The sequence below is a fragment of the Pinus tabuliformis genome, chromosome 5_2, assembly GCF_031772625.1.
Source record: "Pinus tabuliformis cultivar Carrire ecotype Pingquan chromosome 5_2, CPIR1, whole genome shotgun sequence".
NCBI lineage: Eukaryota > Viridiplantae > Streptophyta > Pinopsida > Pinales > Pinaceae > Pinus > Pinus tabuliformis.
This window is the reverse complement of record NC_142306.1, coordinates 239,561,889-239,588,406: the sequence shown is the minus strand read 5'-3', so window position 1 is coordinate 239,588,406 and position 26,518 is coordinate 239,561,889. Positions and strand designations below refer to the sequence as shown.

At 38.1% G+C, this 26,518-nt stretch overlaps 1 protein-coding gene across 1 annotated transcript in view; it reads right to left on the bottom strand.

Annotated features, from left to right (window-relative positions):
- LOC149158428 (uncharacterized) overlaps window positions 1-26,136 on the bottom strand; it is a 163,410-nt gene extending 137,274 nt beyond the window's left edge. The window contains exons 1-2 of the mRNA XM_089436210.1: window positions 25,548-26,136; window positions 25,191-25,264 (exon numbers count right to left, since the gene is read on the bottom strand). Of these exons, the coding sequence (XP_089292336.1) occupies window positions 25,191-25,264; window positions 25,548-25,850 (377 nt within the window). The 5' untranslated portion in view covers window positions 25,851-26,136. The remainder of the gene's footprint in view (window positions 1-25,190; window positions 25,265-25,547) is intronic.
- Window positions 26,137-26,518: the final 382 nt, after the last annotated feature.

Below are 26,518 nucleotides of genomic sequence, written 5' to 3'. Positions count from 1 at the left end.
TTTATGATTTCAATTTTATTTTTTAAAAAATCTAAAACATAAAAAATATTCATAAAATCAAAAATAAAATAAATAAAAAGAGGGCATAAAAAAGTTTCTTTTTTAGGTTTTAGATTTTAGTTTTTTTTAGAATTTAGATTTTATAAATTTTCCCTTTTTTATGTATATATGATAAGGTGTTAGCTTTAGATTTAGATTTTTGTCTTTTTTTAACTTACAAAAAAAAAAAAAAAAAGACTTTTATTTGTTTTATTTAGATTTAGATTTTTTTTATATAAAAAATAAAAAAATATTTAAAAAATAAAAATAAAAATAAAAAATTTGAAAAAAGACTAATTAAAAATTGAAGATTCCTTTTAAAGTCTTTTTTCTATTGTGTTATAGTTAAATGTGCTTAAATGTTTATATTTGAAGATCAACTATTTGAATCTGGTTAGCATTTAAATTGTATGGTTGTTTAAAGCTTTCAATCTTTAGAAATTTAATTGTTGGATCATTATTAAAGCATTGTGAGTTTATTGAATAACTTGTATTGCTTGAGATATTTGATGATAAATGATTACAAGGTTCATATTTCTGCAACATTTAATAAATAATCATTTAATCATTAACTCCATAAAGCACTGATACATTAATTTCTAAAATCAATCAGGTGCTATGTCTCCCACCCAGTTGGTTCCCAGTTGGTCCTCCTTTATCCCATAGGGCCTACCCCCCTTAGTCTCGAGAGACGACTTAAACAGAGGGATCGGGAATCAGGGTGACAGCCCCCTGTCTGAGCGTTGTCGCGCTGCCCAGACAATCTGTGCGACAACAGAGCTAATATGGAAAATTGAAGTAAATTTTCTCTCAGCATAGAACATACCTAAAATTAACAGTTTCTAGGTCAAAAGCCTCCATTGAAGGCTTCTAGGGTTTGTGCCATGTATCATTGTCCTTGTCATTATGTAATAGACCCTTCTTGGGCTTTGTAAGTCAAGAAAGAAATTTATTTTTGAGTCTAAAGTGTCATTTATGCCTCCTCCACCAAGTCGGCCTCATTGAACAAATTCAACCTCACAAATTAACTATATATAAGCAGCTACTTAACCTCATTTGGACATCCAAACAAGCAAGTTCAATCTGCAGTTGAAGGAAGAGAAAAGAAGTGTGAAATACTGAGAAGATGAAGAAGAAACCCTAGCGAAGTTAAAAAGTTAATTTTCTCTTGTCTCTGGCTCACACGTGCGAGCTTATGGGTTGCAAAAGAAGGGCGGAAGTTGCAAGTCTACAGTAGGGTCGAAATTTTGTTGAAGGAGGGCCGAAATTTAAGATTGTTATGGGATTGAAGCAGTTTGACTTGAGTTGACTTTTGGATTTTGGCTAATCATCTTGGGAGGCTGACTTGGTGGGCTGAAGGAGGTCTTTTGGTCTGGTCAAAGGTCTTGGTTATCTCATTTGATTTGGTTCTAAGGAAGAGAGAGAATTTTTGGGTTTTTCCCCTAGAAGAGGGGTTTTAGCCTTCGTTGGGAACCTACATCATGTGTCCCCATTGTGTTGATCTTCATATTTTGTTTTTGATAGTTGCTTGATGACAAAAGATATAAGAAGACATAAAAGAAGCTAATAAAGATCACTAAGTAATCACAAGTAATTATCAAGTTAAAGGAAATTGTTCTGCCTTTCTGATTTTCTAACATGGTATCAGAGCTAAGGTGAAGAAGATATAAAGGCAGCTAGTAAGATCAACAAGCTCTCAAGGAAAGAAGAAGTTGTCAAGAAGGTTACAAAGTAAGTGCACCTATGGCCTCATCAATGAAATCTGAGAACAAGCTTCAAGGAGCCTCTAACTATAGGGCATAGAAAACAAGGATGGACCTCATCCTTGCAAAGAATAAGGTATTGGAATTTGTACAAGGAAAAGTCAAGGAACCTGCAGATGATGCTGGAAAGGAAAAATACAAGGAAACAAATATCCTCGCCATGAACTTAATTGTGGATGGAGTCAAAGACAATTTGATTCCCTACATATCCACTCTAGACTCTTCAATAAAGATGTATGATGCTCTCTCAAAATTGTTTACAATCAAAAATATTGGACAAGTGGCAAGCTTAAAGAATGAGCTTAGAACAATTAAGATGACAAAGGTGTTGAAAAGTGTAACTAGGTTCGGTCTTCATAATGACATGTAATTGTGATTTTTGTAAATGATGAAAAGAAGAAAATAAAATTATTATTGTAATGCTTGCTTCATGGGTTTCATGAGCAAGAGATTTTATTTTTAGATGGCTCCCATTGAGAGCCTTTAGGATTTGTCATTAAAGTCAAAGAGTCAATGTCATGTATGAAGAACCCTTCTTGGGCATGTTACAAATGTATTTAAGTCTATAGGATTGTCTAATTTCCCTCCAAGACAAGCACATGTTTCTCCTCTTCAAGTCGGCCTCAAGATGAAGTAGAAACTCATGTCGACTCACTTATTTTGGAGACACATCCCTTCAATAGATCATGTCGGCTTATTTATGTAGACAAACAACTATATATATGCATGTATGATCTTCGCATTTCCACAGTCAGAAGTTCGGTCATCTCTCTGAGTTTTTGGGGTGACAGTGACAGAGACAAGTTCGAAATTCGGGTGGCCTAGTTCGAATATCTCTGTGATTCATATAGGAGACTACAGTGACACAGTTCAGAGAGGAAAGGAGACTGCAATTTAGTGTTGTCTCACAGTCAAGGGAATTTGGATCCGTCTTAGATTCGGATCATAGGAAAGAGAACAGTTAGGATGGGGCAGCGAGAAGTGATAAAGGAGCAGCGACGAGTGATGAAGGGACAGTGAAGTTTTGTCTAGGAATAACAATTCAGATTTCATGAGATAAGAGTCTCAATGCTACAGCAGAGGAACACTGTTTGATAGAGGTCCTTTGAAGAAGCCACAACTCGGTGCTACTATGGAGACCACTGTGTGGTGCTATGAAGGAGCTACAGTTCTGAGATCTATCACAGTGTTTCGGTGTTGCTACAGTGATCACATTTTGGTGACATTACATTGACATGTTTCGGTGCCATCTCTAGTGTATCTACAATTCGTTGAGGAGATGATCTCAGTGTTAAGAAGGTCGAAGAGGAAGAGGAGTCAAGAAGAAGAAAAGAGCAGAAGACAAAGAACTAGTGTCTTGGTCTTGGAGTGGCTAATAGGTCAAGGGTCTTGGTCTTGGTATTCATCAATTCAAACCTCTATAAGAAGAATTTGCAGTAGTTTTCCTCTCAAAGAGTGAGAGGTTTTGGCCTTGTCTCATAGCCTACATTCTGTGTCTATTGCTTATTTATGTTCATGCATTGGTAGTTGTTTGATGAAGAAGAACATTAATAACTTAAGTAAAGAAGATCCTAATTTAAAGAAATGAAATGCACTCACAAGCAGTTACTAATTGAAGAGAAATCACCTAACTATTGATGCCCTAGATTTCTCAACAAAAGGATGATACAATGTCTTCCTATTTTGTAAGAATTGCTCATATAAAGGATGAACTTCAAGCAATAGATGAGATAGTCCCAGAGAAATAACTTGTAATTGTTGCACTTCTAGGACTCCCAAAATCTTGGAATGCATTTGCAGCTGGAATTAGTAGTTGGAAGAACTCTCCATCCTTTGAAGAGATGTGGTTTGCTTGTATACAAGAAGAGGCTCGTTTATCCATGACAAAAGGGAAACAAGAAAATGAAGAAAATACCTCAAATGCCTACTCTACTCATGACAAGAAGAAAGGAGGATTTAAGAAGTTCAAAGGGCCAAAGAAGAAGATTGATCTATCCAAAATAGAATGTTACAATTGCCATAAGATGGGACACTTCAAAAGTCAATGTCCTGATAATCCTAAGAACAAGAAAAGAGAAAGGGATCAAGCTAATGTTGTAGCCGATGAAAATCCTCAAAAGAAGTCTAAAAATGAGGACCCTGAAGTCAAAGACTTATTCTATTAAGTCTTATATATCCTCCACTTATAGTCTAAGCAATTGTTTTTAGTTCTTTCCTTTATATTTGATTTCTAGATTTAATATGTTTTGTTCTTGAGTTGTTTTGATGTAAAAGGAATCCCTCTCAAAGACTAGGTTAATGTAAAGATCAAGAGGGAGCTTCCCCACCTTTTTCACAAAAGATAAATATCCTATTCTTTATTTCTTTGTCTTAGTTGACTTCCTCTATTTTGTTTAAAGTTTCATTTGTGCCTATTTATAATCCTCTCTCTTGTGTTTTCCTTGGAAGGAAAGTTTGCAGGAATACTCTAAATTCAAGAAGGAGCTTGCAATAAGGATTATGTCTAGATTCAGAGGGAGACTCAAATGAGAAGAAGGAAGTTTTGTTACAGAGAAGCCTTTCAATAGGAAACCCTACAAGGTTTGTAAAAGAAGCAACTCAAGGTATGCATAAAGACTTATAGTTGGCCTTCTTCATATAAGAAGGTATGATCATTTTAAAATTTGTTTTATATTACTAACTATCTCATGTCTAGGGTTTTGAATCATAAAGATTCTTGTTTGTCAGGGTGATTAATCTTTAGATTAGATCGACCCTTACCACTCTATCTATCTTATGTTTACTATGATGAAACCCTAAATTTTAGGGTTCATTATGAAACCCTAGTCTTTTTAGGGTTTAGAAATCATGATGAAATCCTACTCTCTTGATGTTAGGGTTTTGATAATCTTATGATAAAACCCTTGCCTTTTATGGTTTGTTATTAATGTCTAGGCTATATGATGAAACCCTAGATTTTTAGGGTTGATGAATTGGGGTTTATGACAAAACCCTTGTAATAATTAACGAAAGATGTTAGGAATGAAACCCTAGGTATATATGCTTTCACTTGGTCAAAGTGTTGTTTATCTAACTTTGAAATTTTGATGTTTATCTCTAGGGTTTAAGACAAAAATTGTAGTAGAGATTAATATGAGATTCTAGGGCATGATAATAAAACCCTAGATGTGAAATGTTTTCGCTATGATTAAAGTCCTAACTTGATTTGATTGTTTAGTCTTGATGATGAAATCTAGGGTTTGTGACAAAAACCTTAGCAAAAGTGTTTGTGAAAGTCTAGGGTATGAAAGGTGTAACCTTTGTCAATTGTAAACCTAACTTGGTAGTATTTCTTAGTTTTGATAACACTCGATACTCTCATTAATATGCTAACCTTGTATTGATAAAGTTGACTTCATGCTCTATATATGTCCCTGGTTGTACTTGTTGAAGTTTTGCTAGTATATAGTCTTCAAGATGTTGAAGATGATTACCTACCTCATATTTGATAATGATGTTGAGCATGATGGAAGGAGAAAGTTGCAAGAATTTTGATAGCATTGTTGTGAAGTGAGAAGGAATAATGATCTGAAGGTTGAATTTCTTCGATGATATGAAGATGTGAAAAGAAAGAGCCTATGTGATGGATTTGTCCCCTAGTAAAGAAGAAGTTTGGATAAAGAAAGTATATATCTCTCCAATTAAGAGGGAGGGCATATTGTGACAACTATAATGAACACCTTGAAGAAAGAATAAAGATCAGAGAATGGCTAAAGCACTACAAGATGGTTATTCGTGATTGATGAAGTCGTGAACAAAAATTGGATGTTTTGGAAAGTGTTGAAGTTTGGTGCAGCTAAAGAAGTTGAAAAAGGAAGCTTCCATCATAACATACTTGAATAAGCAGCATTAGAATAGTTGAAAGACCCTAAAGTTTTATGCTAGCATACAAAAACATATATATTGAAGTTTGATATTGATTAGGGTTTTTGAAGCTACTAGATGTTCTAACAGTTGAACAGGTAGTTGATCTCTCCCTTGGAAGTTGTTGAATATTTAAACAAGCATGCTTGGATTGAGAGGGAGAGATGAAGTACCATAAAACTTCCCTAATGATGGTACTTGGGAGGACATCTTGGCCAACCCGTTGATGATGTCTAGATCCTGATAAGGGAGGGTATCATTGGTCTTGTGGAGCTCCGACCTTGGATATGATACCTAGATCCCTGAGGGTTGGTGTTAAGGTTGAAGCCTAATGGTACCTATAGTGGCAGATACCTAGATAACACCTTAGTCCCTGATAGTGTCTTAGATCCTTGAATGAGTGTATGACAATTGTGTCATGACACTTGGATCTTTGATGTGTCGGATACCTTGGCAGTTAGGGTATTTTAAGCATTGTGTTGTTCTCTTCTTTAGAACATTTCAAATTGAGATCAATCTTGTACCGATTGAACAATTATGAATACCTCCCTAGTTAAGAGGGAGTGTTGAGAAATGTAACTAGTATCGATCTTCATAATTGTATTTGAGTCATGATGTAATATATATTTTTAAAAGAAAAGAAAAATAAAAATTATTATAAAAGAAAATTATTTATAAGCATGGGTTTCATGCTTTGTTTATTTTGTTTCTAGGTCAAAAGCCTCCATTGAAGGCTTCTAGGGTTTGTGTCATGTATCATTGTCCTTGTCATTATGTAATAGACCCTTCTTGGGCTTTGTATGTCAAGAAAGAAAATTATTTTTGAGTCTAAAGTGTCATTTATGCCTCCTCGACCAAGTAGGCCTACACTCCAATCAGTCGGCCTCATTGAAGGAATTCGACCTCACAGATTCACTATAAATAAGCAGCTACTCGACCTCATTTGGACATCCAATCAAGCAAGTTTGATCTACAGTTGCAGGAAGAGAAAAGAAGTGTGAAATACCTAGAAGAGGAAGAGAAACCCTAGTGAAGGAAGGAGGAACCCTAGCGAAGTCAAAAAGTTGATTTTCTCTTGTCTCTGGCTCACACATGCAAGTTTTTGGGTTGCAGAAGAAGGGTCGAAGTTGCAGGTCTGCAGTAGGGCCGAAACTTTGTTGCAAGAGGGCCGAAATTTAAGGTTGTTGCAGGATTGAAGCAGTTTGACTTGAGTTGACTTTTGGTTTTTGGCTAATCATCTTGGAAGGCTGACTTGGTGGGTTGAAGGAGGTCTTTTGGTCTGGTCAAAGGTCTTGGTTATCTCATTTGATTTGGTTCTAAGGAAGAGAAAGAGAATTTTTGGGTTTTCCCCTAGAAGAGGGGTTTTAGCCCTGGCTGAGAGCCTACATCCTGTGTCCCCATTGTGTTGATCTTCATATTTTGTTTTTGATAGTTGCTTGATGACAAAAGATATAAGAAGACATAGAAGAAGCTAATAAAGATCACTAAGTAATCACAAGTAATTATCAAGTTAAAGGAAATCTTTCTGCCTTTTTGATTTTCAAACATAGAGGGGCACACTAGTCATCCTTTCTCTCCTATATCTTCATTTGTACCTAGTCTATCTCTCTCGGAGTCACTAGGGTTCTTAAGGTTCTTAATGTATCTTGAAGTCTAGCATTAAGGTTTCATCCCTTGGAGAATTCCAGATTAGGCTTCTAATATGAAACCCTAGATTGTAGTTGGAGAAGAGAAAAAGATGAGTATGTTGAAATATGTAACTAGGTTCAATCTTCATAATGACATATGTAATCATGATCCTCTGTATTTGATGTAAAGAGAAAAATAAAATTATTATTATTATTCCTTGAGGCAAGGGGTTCATGCTCAAGGCTATTTGATTTATAGGTCAAGCACCCATTGAGTGCTTCTAGGGCATGTCATTCAGTCTACAAGTCAATTGAGTCATTGTCATGTATGGAAGACCCTCTTGGGCATGTTACATATTGTAAAAGAAAATTTATGTAAAGTCAAAAGTGTAAAATAGACCCTCCAAGACCTTGTCATCATGCAAAGAACAAGTCAACCTAAGGAGAGGACAAATCGGCCTCATTGGACAGCTATTTGACCTCCAAGGAAGACTATATATAAGAGTCATCAACCTCATCAAAAGATCATTCATTCAAGCATCAAGAAGTTCGATCAAGCTAGAAGAAGAAGCCTAATACTTAGCGAAGGAAAGGAGAGATAAAGGAAGAAAGAGCGAAGCACTTTAAGGACTGTTTTGGGCCTCATTCATCTCACACGTGCGAGCAAATTAGGGCTCTTATTACAGCAGAAAGACCAAAAATTATAGTCACTCTAGAAGACCGAATTTGGGTGACAAAGGGATCATATTGCAAGCTGAATTGTTAAAGAAGAAGCAACTCACCAAGCGAAGAAGAAAGGAGGACTATTTCTCCATATTCTCACTCACACATGTGGCCTAGGGTTTCTACAGTAAGGCCAAGTTGCAGGCCCAAAAAAGAGGTCGAAGAAGAAGCTATAGCTACTGGAAAGTGAGTTTGACTAAAGTTGACTTTGTGAAAGAGAAGCTCATCAAGGAGAGGCATTGACTTGGTCTTGGAGGGGTCTTGGTCAAGGGTCATAGGTCTTGGAATTCGTCAATTGAAGTTCTATAAGAAGAGAAGAATTCTTGTGGGTTTTCCTCTCAAGAGGAGAGGTTTTGGCCCTAGTTGATTATCTATATCCTGTGTCCTCTTGTCTTATTGTTCTTTATGATTTGGTAGTTGTTTGATGACAAGAACACTAAATATAATCAAGTAAAATAAGAAGCTAAATAAGTTGAGTAAAATACATCACAAGCAGCTAACAAAGTAAGAGAAATCGCATAATTTGTTGGCCCTAGATTTCTCAACACAGTATTAGAGCTAAGGTGACAAGACAAGGAAAGGCAGCTTGAAGAAGGAAAAAGGGATCAAAGGGGACATCAAACTATCAAGAAAGAATACACAAGGGCAGAGCACAAAGAAATCATCAAAGGACTAATCCACTCATCATCTTGAAGGAAGGAATATATCAAAACCCTAGCTCATCCAAAGAAGGATTCCACATTCTTGAAGCTCACACATTTTACAATCATCATCACAAGGAGAAGAAAACCTCAAGGACCCTACATCCACTTAAAGAAAGAAGGCCTACACATTGAAGCATCTTGAAGTCTCTACATCCAAGGGAAGCAAGAAGAAGCATTGTCATCATCATCAAAGACATCAATATGATCTCCCTCTCATTGAATAAAAGATCACATCTCAAGCATATTTGAAGAAGGACATCTCTAGAAGAAGTATTGTCATCTTCAAGGAATTTATCATCATCAAAATCAAGAAAAGCATCAAGTTGAAGATATCACCATCAAAGGAGCATCTTCACTTGACAAGTAAGTATCTTTATATCTATGTTTGAATCTATCAAAATGACTTCATTTTGCAAGGAGAGCAACAAATTGGTTGGGTCATCAAACTTTCTTGCATGGAAGAAGAGGACAGATTTGATCCTCATAGAAAATGAAGTCATTGGACATGTTAAGGGTTCAATCACTAAACCTCCAAAGGAAGAAGCTCAAGCTCTAGCCAAGTATATGAAAGGGGAAATAAGGGCTCAAAGGATCCTTATAGAATCCATCAAGGATCCCCTCATCCCTTATGTAGCAAAGTTGGAAACATCAAAAGAAATCTATGAGAAGTTAGTAGAATTGTTCTCCGTAAGCACTGTTGGAGAAGTCATATCTTTGAGAACTGATCTTTACAAGATAAAAATATCAAAGGAAGAAGGAATAGCCTCATACTTTATGAGGGTGTCGCAAATAAGAGACCAACTGCAAGAGTTGGGGGAAATAATGTCCAATAGAGAAATGACCACGGTTGTGCTCAATGCACTACCGGAGGAATGGCGCAACTTCATATCAAGCATCCATGAAAAGAAGGAAGCCACCCCATTCAATGAACTTTGGTCATTATATAAGATTGAAGAAACCAAGTTGAAGGCAAAAAGTGATGTGGGATCAAATGAATAAGTTCAAGCATTTGCTGCCATGGCTACAAGAAAAGGAAATTTTGGGAAGTTTGGTCGTCAAAAAAAAAGAAGATCGATATGTCAAAGATCCAATGCTATGGTTGTCTAGAATATGGGCATTTTAAGAGAGATTGTCCTAAATTCAAGAAGGACAACATGAAAGGAAAGAAGAACGAATCCCATGTCACCGAAGAAGTGCAAGAACCTGAGAAGAGGAAATCAAGGAAGGAAAAAGTGAAAGATCTCTACTATGACTGAGATAATCTTCTTCACTTAGTTCTTTTCAACTTTATGAAAGATAGTTATCATGGTAGAAAGCATTGTAAGTATGATAGGATGCATCATATTAAGAGATGGCATCATAGAAGCATACGATTGAAACAAGAGCTCATGACATCATTACAGAAGCTTGAAAGGATAGCTGAAGTAGAAGTCTACATGGATGTAGCAGTCATCATAGAAAGGAAGTAGCTCTTGGTAACCACATTAAAAGCATAAGTAGTATATATGGTTGAAAGAATGTCGTCAAGCATGATAGAAGATAAAAAGAATTCATCATACATCATCATCATTAGAGAGGAACATTTGCAGGATGAGGATAATCAAGATCCCCTGTTGGAATCTTCATTAGAAGGTTCACCTCCACTAGGAAGAAGCAAGTGTATTGCTGATCATTCCATCGTGTGTGGGATCTATTGTTTAGAAGGATGATGGTATGATGACATAGGAGTGCAGCATGGTTGAAGTACTTTAAAGCAAGGAAAGGAAGTTGTCGAAGGAAGTATAGATGACCAAAGGTATGTATGCATGTATTTTATAGATTAAGTCATGTCATCATATAGATGCAGATAGCATGGTTGAATGTTCTATCTCATGAGCATGATCGAAGAAGAAGGATCTCTTCCTTTAGAAAGATGCATAAAGGCATATACCTTGAACTAATTCACATATTGATAAGATGAAATCAACATAATGTGTCCTCATATGAATATGAGGTGGTTGACAAGATGAAGGAACTATGTATAGAAGTTCCTAAGGTACAATATGTGAGGAAAGGAAGAAGGATTCATGGAAAAGCTGCAACTATGGTCACATAAGATAAGGAATCAACATCCGATGACTAGAAGGACCTGGTATGATATCTCCATGGGAAAGGTATGAAGACCTTGATAAAGTCTAAAAAAGAAGACCCTTGACATTGGAAATCTTGGAGATATGTTTATGAATGTGCAGGATATTGATGTTGTACGAAGCAGGTGTCATGATGAAAGGTCATCCTAAGAGGTAACTCTTATTTGATTTTTGAATAACATCTGGTTGGGTTTACAGGGCTACCAAAAGAGAATTGTAGATGCCACCAACAAATAGTACTCATGGGGATGGATGGAAGATCCTGAAGGTAACATGACGTGAAAAGGTAGTTATGTGAAGAAAATCCAGATGTGGACTGAAAGATCACTTTTCGATGAAAAGAAAGATGACATGACTGATGGTTCAACCCTTTGGTTCGTTGAAGGAAAGTGATGGATAGTTGATGCCCTACGAAGAAAAACCTAGAAGATGATGTTGAGAAATCTATAGGCAACTAGATTAGGTGATTTCTCTTACTTTGATAACTACTTGCGATGTATATTACTTAAATTGATTAAGTTCTTCTTTCTCTTGATTATAATTAGTGTTCTTATCATCAAACAGCTACCAAAACAAGAAAGAACAATGAGACAAAAGGACACAATATATAAGCGATCAACCAGGGCCAAAACCTCCCTTGTTGAGAGGAAAACCCACAAGAACTCTTCTCTTATTATAGAACTTCAATTGACAAATTCCAAGACCTAAGACTAATGTCAAAGTCTGCTCCAAGACCAATTCAATCCTTCTTCATTGATGAGTTTTCCTTCCAGCAACTTGACCCCAACTATTTCTGCAACTTCGATCTCCAGTTACTTCTTCTGCAATTTCGACCCCTAACATATTCTTCTGCAAATTCGACCCCCAGCAGTTTATTCTACAAAAACCCTAGATTGCATGTGTGAGACGAATTTGCTTCCTTTCCTTCTTCACCTGGATAGCCTTCTCCTTCTTAAGTACTCAGCCACCAATCTTAGTCTTTTCACACCAGATTTTGGTCTCCTAAGGTAGCTGCAATTTCGGTCCTCCTGCTACAAGTGACGCCCTACTTTCCTCGCAGTGTGAAGGATCATAGCCCAAAAACTATCCCAAAACCTTCGCTTTCATCTTCTCCTTCTTTGGTAGGTATTCAACTTCCTTTTTCATCCTCTTCTCTTTTTAGATCGAACTTCTTTAGAGCCGATTGGATGGTCTTCAAATGAGGTCGAAGTCTTCTTATATATAGGCTTCTTTCTAGGTCAAATTGCTTCCTTTAGGCCGACTTGTCCACTCATGAAGGTTGACTTGTTCTTTTGATGATGACAAGGCCTTGGAGGGTCTATTTGACATTTTTGACTTCACATAAATTTTCTTTACAAGATGTAACATGCTCAAATGGTTCTTTCATACATGACAATGCCTCAATTGACTTGTAGACTCAATGACAAGCCCTAGAAGCACTCAATGGGTGTTTGACCTAAAAATAAATTTGCCTTGAGCATGAAACCCATGCCTCAAGAATAACAATCATAAATTTATTTCAAATACATAAACTCATGATTACATATGTCATTATGAAGACCAAACCTAGTTACATATTTCAACACTCCCTCCTAACTACGGAGGTATTCACAATCCATACAAGGTACTTGGACATTCTCAAACTAAAGAATTCTCATAAGAAGAGTCGGATTGGTAAGCCATCTCATAAGCTACTTTCTTGGCTTATGCCAGAGCATCTTATCATAACAACCAACATTGTCACATAACAAGGCCTTAACTAACAACTCTATCTCTCCACAAGATCAGAGCACAATGTTGGTGAGACCAGTGACTAACAGACACCATCATCATTGTCTCTCAAGGCACATACCCCACCCAGGTGTTCACAAGGTATGTTCTTTTAGGACAATTCCTATCTTGGAATAATACATCCTCAAGGAATTTCCTCTTCGAATACTCTTATCTTGGATGCACGACCTCATCCTCAAAGAGTATCGGAATCAGTCTCAAATGCTTACCCAATCCTCCTTTTTTTCTTCGTATGAAGACAAGAATGATGTGTCTATATTTCCCTCTCAACCAGGGAGGATGTACTCATTCCTATAAAGGAATATACCCAAGCTGCCTCTTATCTAGGGACTTGTCCAAGCTCCCTCTTAACTAGGGACTTGTTTCCAACAACAGCGTTCTACTCTTTGGTGGAGATCATGGTATCTTCAGCGACTTGTAGAGATCCTCCCTTCGATGTCATGAATTTTATCTCATTATTATGGAGCCTTCATCTTCAAGGTTTCTCTTAGTAGGGCATCGGCCATCCATCACTTTCTTTCATGGACCATATCAGTCATGTCATCCTTCTTTTCATCGGAAAGTGATCTTCTAATCCACATCTGGCTTTTCTTCATCCAACTACATTTTCCAAGTCATGTTACTTTCAAGATCTTCCATCCATTCTCGTTTGTAGGTCTCATATACAACTTTCTTTCGGTGGTTTTATTTTAACTTTTAACCCAACCAAATGTTGTTTAAAAATCAAAATGAACATCTTACCTTCTATGTTGGCCTTTCATCATGACATTTGCTTGCTTGCAACATCAACATCTTGCATAAACACATCTCCAAGATTTTCAATGTCAAGGGTCTCCTTCCTTTACAAACCTTATCAGGGTCTTCATACCTTCTCTATGGAGATGTCATAGCCAATTCTTCTAGTCATCAGATGTTGATTTCTTATCTTTTCTTACGTGACTATAGTTGCATCTTTCATGATCTCTTCTTTCTTTCTCCAAATATTGCTCCCCACGAACTTCCATCCACAGTGCCTTCATTTTTGTCAACCACCTCAAATTCCATATGAGGACATATTATGTTGATTTCATCTTGTCAATATGTGAACCATGCCTTCATGCATCTTTCCAATGGTAGAGATCCCTTTTCTTCGATCATGCTCATGAGGTAAAGCATTCACCCATGTTGTCTGCAACTATATAATGATATGACTTAAATTTATCAAACATATACATACCTCTTTTCTCGGCAGATTCCTTTCCTTGCTTGAAGGGTTTTCAACCATTTTGACATGCTGCATTCCGTTGTCACCATACCATCGTCCTTCTAAACAATGAATCCCATACAAGGTGAAATTCTCAACAAGACACTTGAACCTTCTAATGAAGATTCCAACAAAAGATCTTAATTATCGTCGTTCTATAAATGCTCCTTCTTAATGATGATGAAGTATGGTGATTTCTTTTTATATGCCAGATGACTTTCCTCCAACCATCTATGCTACACATGCTTTTAATGAGGTTACTAAAAGCTACTTCCTTTCTATGATGATTGCTACATCCATGTAGACTTCTAGTTCAGCTATCCTTTCAAGCTTCTATAATGATGTATGCTTCCAATATGATGCCATCTCCTAATATGATGCATCCTATCATATTTACAATGCTTTCTACCATGATAGCTATCTTTTACAAAACTGAAAAGAACTAAGTGAAGGAGACTATCTCAGACATTAACAGATCTTTCACTTCCTCCTTCTTTGATTTCTTCTTCTCGAGTTCTTCCACATCTTCGGTGACATGGGCTTCGTTTCTTTCTTTCCTTTTCTTGTTGTCCTTTTCGAGTTTCAGACAATCTATCTTGAAATGCCCATATTCCTGACAGCGATAGCATTGGATCTTTGACATATCAATCTTCTTCTTTTTCTGAGGACCAAATTTTCCAAACTTTCCTTTTCTCCTAGCCATGGCAGCAAATGCTTGAACTTGTTCGCTTGGTCCAACATCATTCTTTGCATTTAACTTAGTTTCTTCAATTTTACACAATGACCAAAGTTCACTGAATGGCGCGGCTTCCTTCTTTCCATAGATGCTTGATACAAAGTTGCCCCATTGATCAAGTAGTGCATTGAGCACCACGGTGGTTATTTCTTTATCGGACATTATTTCCCCCAACTCTTGCAGTTGGTCTCGTATTTCTGACAACCTCATAAGATATGAGGCTATCCCTTCTTCCTTTGATACCTTCATCTTATATAGCTTTGTTCTTAATGATATTATTTCTCCTGTAGTGCTTACGGAGAATAATTCTATCAGTTTGTCATAAATGTCTTTTGACTTTTCCAATTTTGCTACATAAGGGATGAGAGAATCCTTGATTGATTCTATAAGGATTCTTTGAGCCCTTATTTCTCCCTTCATATACTTTGCTAGAGCTTGAGCTTCTTCCTTTGGCGGTTCAACAATTAAACCCTTAACATGTCCAATGACTTCATTTTCTATGAGGATCTGACTTCATTTTCTATGAGGATCAAATTTATCCTCTTCTTCCATGCAAGGAAATTTGATGACCCGACCACCTTATTGCTCTCCTTGCAAAATGAAGTCATTTTGATAGTAGATTCAATCATAGATATAAGGATACTTACTCGTCAAGTGAAGATGCTCCTTTGATGGTGATATCTTCAACTTGATGCCTTCTTGTTTTTGATGTTTACTTCCTTCTTAATGTAGAGACTTCAAGATGCTTCAATGTGCAGTCCTTCTTTCTTTGAGTGGAGGTGGGGTCCTTGAGGTCTTCTTCTCCTCGAGATAATAATTGTAAAATGTGTCAACTTCCCAAGAATGCTTCAGGTGAGGAACTCTTCTCTGGATGAGGATTTTGAGGTCTTCTAAGATCTTCCTTCAAGATGATAAGAGGGTTAGTCCTTCTTGATGATTTCCTTGAACTCGGCCCTTGAGTATCCCTTCTTGATGGTACGATGTCCTCTTTAATGTCTTGACCTTTCTTGATACTCCTTTTGATGGTCCTTCTTCAAGCTGCCTTTTGCTTGTCTTGTCACCTTAGTTCTAATACCATATTGAGAAATCCACGGGCAGCGACATTAGGTGATTTCTCTTACTTCGATAACTACTTGTGATGTATATTACTTAACTTGATTAACTTCTTCTTTCTCTTGATTATAATTAGTGTTCTTATCATCAAACAGCTACCAAAACAATAAATAACAATGAGACAAAAGCACACAAGATATAGGCAATCAGCCAAGGCCAAAACCTCTCCTATTGAGAAGAAAACTGACAAGAACTCTTCTCTTCTTATAAAACTTCAATTGATGAATTCCAAGACCTAAGACTCTTGTCAAAGTCCCCTCCAAGACCAAGTCAATCCTTCCTTCCTTGATGAGCTTGCCTTCCAACAACTTGACCCCAGCTATTTCTACAACTTTGATCCCTGGCTACTTCTTCTGCAATTTTGACCCCCAGTAGATTCTTCTGCAACTTTGACCCCCAGCAGTTTCTTTTGCAGAAACCCTAGATTGCACGTGTGAGATGAATTTGCTTCCTTTCCTTCTTCGCTTGGATAGCCTTCTCCTTCTTGAGTACTCAGCCAGCAATCTTAGTCTTTTCACACTAAATTTCGGTCTCCAAAGGTAGCTGCAATTTCAGTCTTCCTACTGCAAGTGATGCCCTAGTTTCCTCCCACATGTGAAGGATCTTAGCCCAAAAGCTATCCCAAAATCTTTGCTTTCTTCTTCTCCTTCTTTAGTAAGTATTCGACTTCCCTTTTCATCTTCTTCTCTTCTTAGATCGAACTTTCTTTAGAGCTGATTGGATGGTCTTCAAATGACGTCGAAGTCTTCTTACATATAGGCTTATTTCTAGGTCGAATTGCTTCCTTTAGGCTGACATGTCCACTCATGAAGGTTGACTTGTTCTTTTGATGATGACAAGGTCTTGGAGGGTCTATTTGACATTTTTTACTTTAAATAAATTTTCTTTACAAGATGTAACATGCCCAAATGGGTCTTTCATACATGACAATGACTCAATTGACTTGTACACTGAATGACAAGACCTAGAAGCACTCAATGGGTGCTTGACCTAAAAATAAATTTCCCTTGAGCATGAAACCCATGCCTCAAGAATAACAATAATAAATTTATTTCAAATACATAAAATCATTATTACATATGTCATTATGAAGACCGAACCTAGCTACATATTTCAACAGATGAAGGCTCCATAATAATGAAGATGAAATTCATAAGAAGGAGCTCTACAAGCAGTTGAAGACACCATGATCTCCACCAAAGAGCAAAGAGTTGCTATTGGAAACAAATCCCTAGTTGAGAGGGAGCTTGGGTATATTCCTTTTATAGGAATGAATATACCTTCCCTATTTGAGAGGGAGAGATAGACACATCATTTGTGTCTTCATATTGTTAAGAAAGAATGGAGGATTGGGTAAGCATCTGACACTGATTCTGATACTCTTTGAGGATGAGGTAGGGCATCCAAGATAAGAGTAGTCGAAGAGGAAATTCCTTGAGGATGTGTTATTCCAAGATAAGAATTGTCCTAAAAGGACATACCTTGTGAACACCCGGGTGGGGTATGTGCCTTGAGAGACAATGATGATGGTGTATGTCAGTCATTGGTCTCGCCAGCATTGTGCTCTAATCTTGTGGAGGGATAGAGTTGTGAGTCAAGGCCTTGCTATGTGACAATGCTGGTTAGTGTGATGAGATGCTCTGGCATAAGCTAAGGAAGTAGCTTATGAGATAGCTTACCATTCTGACTCTTCTTATGAGAATTCTTCAGATTGAGAATGTCCAAGTACCTTGTATGGATTATGAATATCTCCCTAGTTAAGAGGGAGTGTCGAAATATGTAACTAGGTTCGGTCTTCATAATGACATATGTAATCATGATTCTATGTATTTGATGTAAAGAGAAAAATAAAATTATTATTGTTATTTCTTGAGGCATGGGTTTCATGCTCAAGGCTATTTGATTTATAGGTCAAGCACAAATTGAGTGCTTCTAGGGCTTGTCATTGAGTCTACAAGTCAATTGAATCATTGTCATGTATCGGAGACCCTCTTGGGCATGTTACATATTGTAAAAGAAAATTTATGTAAAGTCAAAAGTGTAAAATAGACCCTCCAAGACCTTGTCATCATGCAAAGAACAAATCGGCCTAAGTAGAGGACAAGTCGACCTCATTGGACAGCGATTCGACCTCCAAGGAAGTCTATATATAAGAGTCATCGACCTTATTCAAAAGATCATTCATTCAAGCATCAAGAAATTTGATCAAGCTAGAAGAAGAAGCCTAATACTTAGCAAAGGAAAGGAGAGATAAAGGAAGAAAGAGCGAAGCACTTTAAGGAATGTTTTGGGCCTCAGTCATCTCATACGCGCAAGCAAATCAGGGCTCTTATTAGAGCAGAAAGACCAAAAATTGCAGTCACTCTAAAAGACCGAATTTCGGTGACAAAGGGATCATATTGAAAGTCGAATTGTTAAAGAAGAAGCAACTCACCAAGCGAAGAAGAGAGGAGGATTATTTCTCCATATTCTCACTCACACGTGGCCTAGGGTTTTTGCAGTAAAACCGAGTTGTGTTGATTTCTGTAGCATCAGATGTGCTCTAGCCTCAAGATTTTGCAGAGAGGCTAAGACACATGCATTCTCCAATACCCAGAAATCGTTTGGGAAAATTCCACCTAGGGATGGTTTAATTAAAATAATTAATTTTTTTAAATGGTTTCCTAAGTCTAAACTTAGGAAATCTAGTTAATTAAAGGGTATTAATTGAATCAAGTGTGAAACTTCTAGAAGAAGACGAGGATCAACTCCCAATTAATCTTAGCCTTTGATTACGATTTAATCTTGGCCGTTGGAGCTCCAATGAGAAAATATATAAGAAGGAGCTTGATGGGCACTTGAGAACACATCGAATGAGAGATCAAAGATCGAATTTCTCAAGAGTAGCAACATTAAGTTGCCGAAGTGAGATCAAGTGATCTTCTTACAGTGAGGGGCAAGGATAGTAGTCCAAAGGAAAGTTTTCCAGATCCGGATAGTGCAACGCAGAGAGAGCATAGAGCAGTTCAGTGAGACAGCGCAGTGCCACGCAGAGGCAGCGCAAAGCTTCAGAGGGAGTTCGAAATCCAGCTAGGAGAGTCGAGATCCAATGCCAAAAGTCAGGGTGTGAGACCGGAGGGCCAAAAGGTCGAATATCCAGATAGCAGGAGGTCAACAGAGGAGGTGACGCAGAGCCCAACCAGTGTGATGCAGATCTATGTAGGATTGATGCAGAAGTTGTGCAAAGGCAGCGTGGGGTCAGCCAGCTAGCCCCTGATCAGTGTCGGATCTCCCGAATCAGTGTGAGATTTTTCTCACTAACTCTTTGCCAACATTTCTCTGTATCGAATAGCCAGTTTTGGCATCCAACGATTTGTACTCAGATTTACTATTGCATAATAATTAAAACCCTCAGTTGCTGCACCGATTTTCCCACATTGGGTTTTTTGAGGACATTGTCTGAAAACAACTATGTTGATGTGTGTGTTTATTTCTCTCCAGTGCAGTATTTAGTTTCCGCAGTATTTTATTTTGTGTAGGCTGCAATGTATGTATTTCAATATTTGTCGTAGAAAACTGCAAGTAACTTGTTCAAGTAATTTAACAAGTACGTGAAATATTATCAGTTTGCCGCAGTAGGAATCAGGTAATTGATTTTTCACATGGTATCAAAGCACAGATCGTGAGCAGAAGAGCTCAGTTGCTGAAAGGAAGAAGGAGTTTGAAATTACTGCAGAGGCAGCAATTCGAAACCCCTGAGGCAACGCAGTCCTTGGACCAAGGAGGTCAAAATTTTGAGAAAAGATCAATTTCTCCGAGTGAGTCGACAGAGAAATTTGATTTCCAGATTGATGCTTTCCAGAGGCAAAAGGGAGCAGCGTTTTTTTTTTAGAGAAGATCTTCAGCTGGGATGCAAATATTTTGCAACAATTGCTGGCAAAATAGCGTCTGAGGGAGAGAAGAGCACATACTAAGGGAATTTCTTCCTCAAAGACTTCTAGCCAAGAAGTTCAAATTTTCTTAGCAAAGTAGCAGTAGTTGTGTGCGGGATTTCTCACTGCATAAGGGAGTGCGAATCGCTGGGTAGCAGCTGCGCAGAAAAGAAGAGGAAGTAGTTCGACTTTTTCAGGAGAGATGGCATCAACTGGGTTGAGAGATCAAGATCGGTTGGACGGAGCCTCCAACTATGTGATCTAGAAGGCTAGGATCTCTTGCCTTCTAGATGAGCATGATCTCAAAACTTATGTCAATAGTGTGGTAGCTGTACCTGCCAATGCAGATCCACTCAAGAAGTACAAGGCTAAGATGGCGAAGACTAAGAGGATCATTCTCGATGGGGTTCGAGATCATGTAGTATCCCATATAGCCGGCAAGGATACTACCCAACAGATGTGGGAAACCTTAGCTACGATGTATGAAGGATCTTCCGAGAAACGGAAGATGTACTTGGAGGAGAAGTTGAGATGCAAGAGGATGCAAAAAGGGGAGCGTATAGACCCCTTCCTTACGAAGCTTCAGGATGCCCAGGACCAACTGCCTTTGTTGAAATTTCAAGTATTACCATTAGAAACTTTATCTGTATTCTTCTAGTTTATTTCTCCTACTTGTTGATTACCAACAAGTTATTTAAACATATAAATATCAAAATAAACACAATACAATCTCAACCATCTACAGATCAACAGCTGAAAGAAATAGCAAACACACAAGTGACATTGTTATTTTTGGACAACTCGTCCCCGGAAATCCCCAACTTGGGAAAACCGATGCAGCAATTCTGAGGATTTATTTCTTATGCAGTATATCCTTGAGTACAACTGGGTGCCAAACTGGCTCACCCGACAAAGAAAAATAACCGGCAGTAATACCTCTCTATTCAGAAGCAGATATTCAGAAAATCTGCCCCACGAAACCCTCTCCAGCAAACTTTGAAGCTCAACGTCAGCCCTTCTGGCCTCAGCGTCAGCCCTCTGAGGCACTGTGCAGTCTCTACGGCCCTCTGCGTCACTCCTGCTACCCTCTATGTGGATGACGCAGTCCCTGCTAGCTCTGCGTGGCTCTCTCTAGCTCAGCATCTGCCTCTCTCTGCTTCTGCGCTAGTCTCTCAGCACTATCTCTGCCTCTCTGTCCAATACTCACTGCCCCTTGCTGCAACTGATCACTAATTCGTCTTTTCTTAGCAAACCCCGCTCTAGAAAAATGAATGACTGATCACTCTAGTGTATTCTCCAACTGACCCTCAAGCCTCCTCTTATACTTTTCCTGTTGGTCCTTCAACAACCAAGATTACATATCTAATAAATGGCTAAGATTAGGTTTGGCTTGATCCATGTCTTTTGGAACCTTCTAACCCAATTTTATATTAATACCCATTAATATTTTATTTTTCCTAAGTTTAGACTTAGGAACTCCATTAAAAATATTAATTATTTTAATATCTCCTAAACCGAGAAGAATCTGCCCAAACCATTTCTGGGTCTTGGATATCTCATGTGCTTTGGCCTCTCCACCAATTTTCATGGCTAGAGCACATCTAATGCTACCCCAAATCAACAGGCTTCAGTAGGATCAACACCCCAGCCCTCAGAGTTTCTAGGATTAGCACTGAATAGCGTTTCAAAAGATTGGCAAGTTTTGGCCCAGAGCATCCTAGGCAGAGAAAAACTGCCAAATTGGGAACATGTATGGGTTGATCTGCAGCAGGAGGAGATGAGGCGAGATCTGGTGAAGGCTACCATTAGTGGCAGTAGCCGTAGTGGGGCGAAAGCAATGAAGGAAGAGGAGGACGTGGCCCTTGCATCAAAGGGGCAATAAGAGCAGTGCAGGACGAAGAAGGACATTTCCAAGGTCAAATGCTTCAAATGTGGTGAGCTTGGCCACTACAGCACTCAATGTCCTCTCAGAAAAAAGGACAAGGAGGAGAAGCAGGATCAGCAGGCTGCATCTGCAGAGATCGACAGGTTGTCCTCCAGATTGGAGGAAGAGTTTGCCATGATCACCGATATACCTCCAGGAGAAAGGTGGGGTGATTTGGTTTTGTAGCCCCAGAGAGCAACATGATAGGCAGGATTCTTGAGGAGGTCCACCTCATGAATCAGTACCTTGCTACGAGAGCACAAGACATGCAGTAGCAGGATGGACCAGTGGCAGTTGGTGCAGTCAGGTGCCAGAGTGACAGATGCAGTAGCTAGTAGTAGGTCAGAGACTAGGCAACACAGAGCAGAGTTGGCAGTAGTGCAGTTGGCACAGTGCAGAGTCAACAGCAGCATAGAGGCTTCAGTGACAACGCAGAGGCTAGCAGCAGTCAAAATTCGGACAACAAATGCATCATACTGACCAAAATTGGTTCAGTATTTTGGATGCTTTTTCGTTGGAGATGTTGCAGTGGCAGCAGCAGCAGATGGAGAGAGGGTTGCAGTGCAGATGCAGTAGTTGACAGCAGTTTAGCAGGGTTAGCAACAGTGCAGATGCAGCTCATATCAGAGTTGTGCAGTAGTTGGTGGGCAATAGAGCCAGACATCAGCAGCGCAGCAGGAGATGGTGCAGAGATAGAGTGATGCTTTAGTCAGTTGCAGCACTAGAGCACATTCCTCACTAAGAGGGAGTGCTGATTTCTATAGCATCGGATGTGCTCTAGCCTTGAGGTTTTGCAGAGGGGCTAAGACACATGCATTCTCCAATACCCAAAAATCGTTTGGGAAAATTCCACCTAGAGATGGTTTAATTAAAATAAGTAACTTTTTTTAAATCATTTCGTAAGTCTAAACTTAGGAAATCTGGTTAATTAAAGGGTATTAATTAAATCAGGTGTGAATCTTCTAGAAGAAGACGAGGATCAACTCTCAGTTAATCTTAGCCTTTGATTATGATTTAATCTTGGCCATTGGAGCTCCAACGAGAGATTATAAGAAGGAGCTTGATAGGCACTTGGAAAACACATCAAATGAGAGATCAGAGACAAATTTCTCAAGAGTAGCAGCATTGAGTTGCCGGAGTGAAATCGAGTGATCTTCTTGCAGTGAGGGGCAAGGATAGTAGTTTGGAGGAGAGTTTTCCGGATCCGAGAGTGAAAAGCATAGAGGGCATAGAGCGATTCAGTGAGGCAGCGCAGTGCCATGCAGAGGCAGCGCAGAGCTTCAGAGGGAGTTCGAAATCCAATTGGGAGAGTCGAGATCCAGTTCCAGAAGCTGGGGTATGAGACCGGAGGGCCAGAAGGTCAAATTTCCAGACAGCAGGAGGTCAGCAGAGGAGGTGACGCAAAGCCCAACCAATGTGACATAGATCTACGTAGGATTGACGCAGAAGCCGCGCAGAGGCAGCATGGTGCCAGCCCCTGATCAGTGTCGGACTTCTCGAATCAGTGTGAATTTTTTCTCACTAACTCTTTGCCAGCATTTCTCTGTATCGGATAGCTAGTTTGGGCATCCAACGACTTCTAATCAGATTTACTACTGCATAATAATTAAAACCCTCATCTACTACACCGGTTTTCCCACATTGGGTTTTTCCGGGGACATTGCCCAAAAACAACTATGTTGATGTGTGTGTTTATTTCTCTCTAGTGCAGTATTTAGTTTCCGCAATATTTTCTTTGTGTAGACTGCAGTGTATGTAATTCAATATTTGTCGTAGAAAACTGCAAGTAACTTGTTCACGTAATTTAACAAGTAGGTGAAATATTATCAGTTTGTTGCAGTAGGAATCGGGTAACCGATTTTTCACAAGTTGCAATCAAGAAGTTGCAGGTCCAAAAAAGAGGTCAAAGAAGAAGTTGCAGCTACTGGAAAGTGAGTTTGACTGAAGCTGACTTTGTGAAAGAGAATCTTATCAAGGAGAGGCATTGACTTGGTCTTGGAGGAGTCTTGGTCAAGGATCATAGGTCTTGGAATTCGTCAATTGAAGTTCTATAACAAGAGAAGAATTCTTGTGGGTTTTCCTCTCAAGAGGAGATGTTTTAGCTCTGGCTGATCACCTATATCCTATGTCCTCTTGTCTTGTTGTTCTTTATGATTTAATAGTTGTTTGATGATAAGAACACTAAATATAATTAAGTAAAAGAAGAAGCTAAATAAGTTGAGTAAAATACATCACAAGCAGTTATCAAAGTAAGAGAAATCGCATAATTTGCTGCCCCTAGATTTCTCAACAGAGTACACATCTTGCCTTGGAATACTGAGTGATTCGTGCTTGTTGGATCTCCTTGGTTGAGCCCAGGTTTAAATTGGTTTTCTTGGCTGGGGTTCTAGATAGCAAGTGGATTGCACTAGTCTTGTGATAAGACTATGGTATGTACATGAACTTCATCTTGTGCATGTTAATGAAGTTTTCAGCTGTCCAACACTTGTGTATATTGCAGATTTGATTTTCAGCCATCTATGTTCTTCATGGTTTGTAATTTCCAACTATAAATGTGTTATTGATTTGACATAATTTAAAGGTGATTATGTTAAGTGATGTAACAAAATAATTGAAGAAGATAAGGCTGTTTTGTTGCTGTATTTATTACCATAAATAAGGGTTTTCAGATCTGGTTTATGCATTATAAGAATGCCCTAGAAGGATGAAACTTATCGAAACACTTTGATATCTTTTCTCTTGGATTGCCTTGATGATTGGAGTCGTTTAAGGATTGAAATACTGTGCGCTGCTGCTGTTGTTTTAATTGTATTGCATAACAACCCTAAGAAGTCACAGGCTCAAGATCCAAGAAACCTCCAAGATAGAAGTGAAACTTCTGAATTGTACGAGGAATTTCAATTTATAAAATTTCATCAATTCCAGCATCATCAGGGTTTGAACCATCAAAATCTGTTGTGCGAAGAGTTGGTACAAAACCTTTGTAAATTGAAGAAAACTTAAGTATTTACAGTGCCTTTAAGAGGTATACTCTGGAATAATTTCCGAATTGAAGATTTTCCTTCTAATTTTTTTCATATCATACCAGATTCAAATTTGGTAACTATGGTAGGTACGGATTGCAGTCTGTCAAAATATGTTTTATCTTAATCAATTCAATGTGAAATACAGTTCTGTCCATGTCTAACCTTCTTTCTACTATTCGGTAGCCGTTGTAAATGGGTTATTGCTCTAGATTAGGATAATAATTACTTTTACACAATAATGAACAAGAAATTCAAGCAATGAATAGTACCAAATAAGATAGCATTTCCCCGCGGCAACAACAAACAAGCATGATGAGACTTCAAAAGTTCTTGCTTCTTGTCACAAAGAATAAACGACAAAACGCAGCAACGCTAGTACCAGACTACAATTCTAGGGGTCATTTATTTATTGCCTCATACTAAATATTTTTGTGCTTTGTCGGGATAAGGCTACCGTTACAGGAGTTGAAGCAAGATGACATCTTTAAAAATTGAAGGATGTCAAGAATCTCGCTATCTGTCAAAAAGAAAAGACAAAAGCTATAAATGACACTAACCAGGGCGTAACATATGCAAGAACCATAGAACTGAAATGCCTGTGAGTAGTGTTCATCCAGGGCTTCTCTGCTTCCTGCAGTTATAGATCATTATCATCTACCAGAATTGGCATTAACTTCGGGAAAATAAATAAACAAGTTACGATGATAAACCTAATAAATTTATATCACATTTGTGTATATACGTCTCACCAAGGGCCAATTAGTAGAGTTACTTCTAAGTTTCAGGCTGGTCTCTGATGAAATTAAAGAATTTGAATTTAGAATTCAACGCCAAACACTGTATTTTACTTTCTGCAACTTAGCCTAATTTATCAGACAATGCAAATTGGGGGCTAGTCGGCTATATTGACTTACAGCCAGCACTTGTTGATGCGTGATGTCGGATTTCACGAGTCCTTTTTCATAAACAGACAGCTCTGAGTCGCCAACAATAACAGCATGCTGGCTGCCACGGAACCAGCGGCCGGGTAGAAGGTGAAAAGTGTGGGCAAGCACTAAGAGTAAAAGTAAGGGGCAGGTAAAAATTAGGATCCATTTGAATTTGGAAGCGAAAAGGGGTGATGATTTGCGTTTGTTGAATGGAGACTTTCGAGCTTTGGAATTCGAATCAACCAAATTTTCAGAGGTCTGGGAGAATCGAACTCGTTTCCTAGGCATTGCTGCACTTCTGGTACTCGTCAAAAAGATCGGCGATTTGAACAAACGTAATAAGCGTTGAACCTATGGATACCGTTTCGAGTGGCGAACCTTGAGCGACAGATAGACTTGCATGAACAACTGCTGTGTCTTGGAACACATGGAAAGTCAAGTTCCACTGGTGCGTGAGATTTGTCCAGATTCCAGAGATTAGAAACTCATAGTACGAAACTTTTAAGGATATCCTACACAAAAACAGACAGCATTACGGTGAGAGCGTATTTTTATTTTGGTAGAACTAAGGAAATAAAACCTTGCTTCAAAAAACACTAAAAGGAGTTTTGATTAAATAGTATAATATTTTCCAATTAATTATCTCATTGATATTGAAAATAAAGTAATAAATAAATATTATTTTATTCCATTAAAATGAAAATAAATAATAAATTAATATTTTATCTATTAATTCATAATATCTTTTCTATAATGGCTAATTCGAAGCCAGATGCATCAATCCTATTTAAACAATTGGGAAGATTGGAAACTTCTATCAAAATTCAATGATGTGATTAATCTGAAAGACATTCTCTTTATAAATAATATATTATGTATATTTATACATCAAAATGGTTAAACACAATTACATTAAGTTAATAACTTCAATTACATTTGCTTATTAATTTTAATTA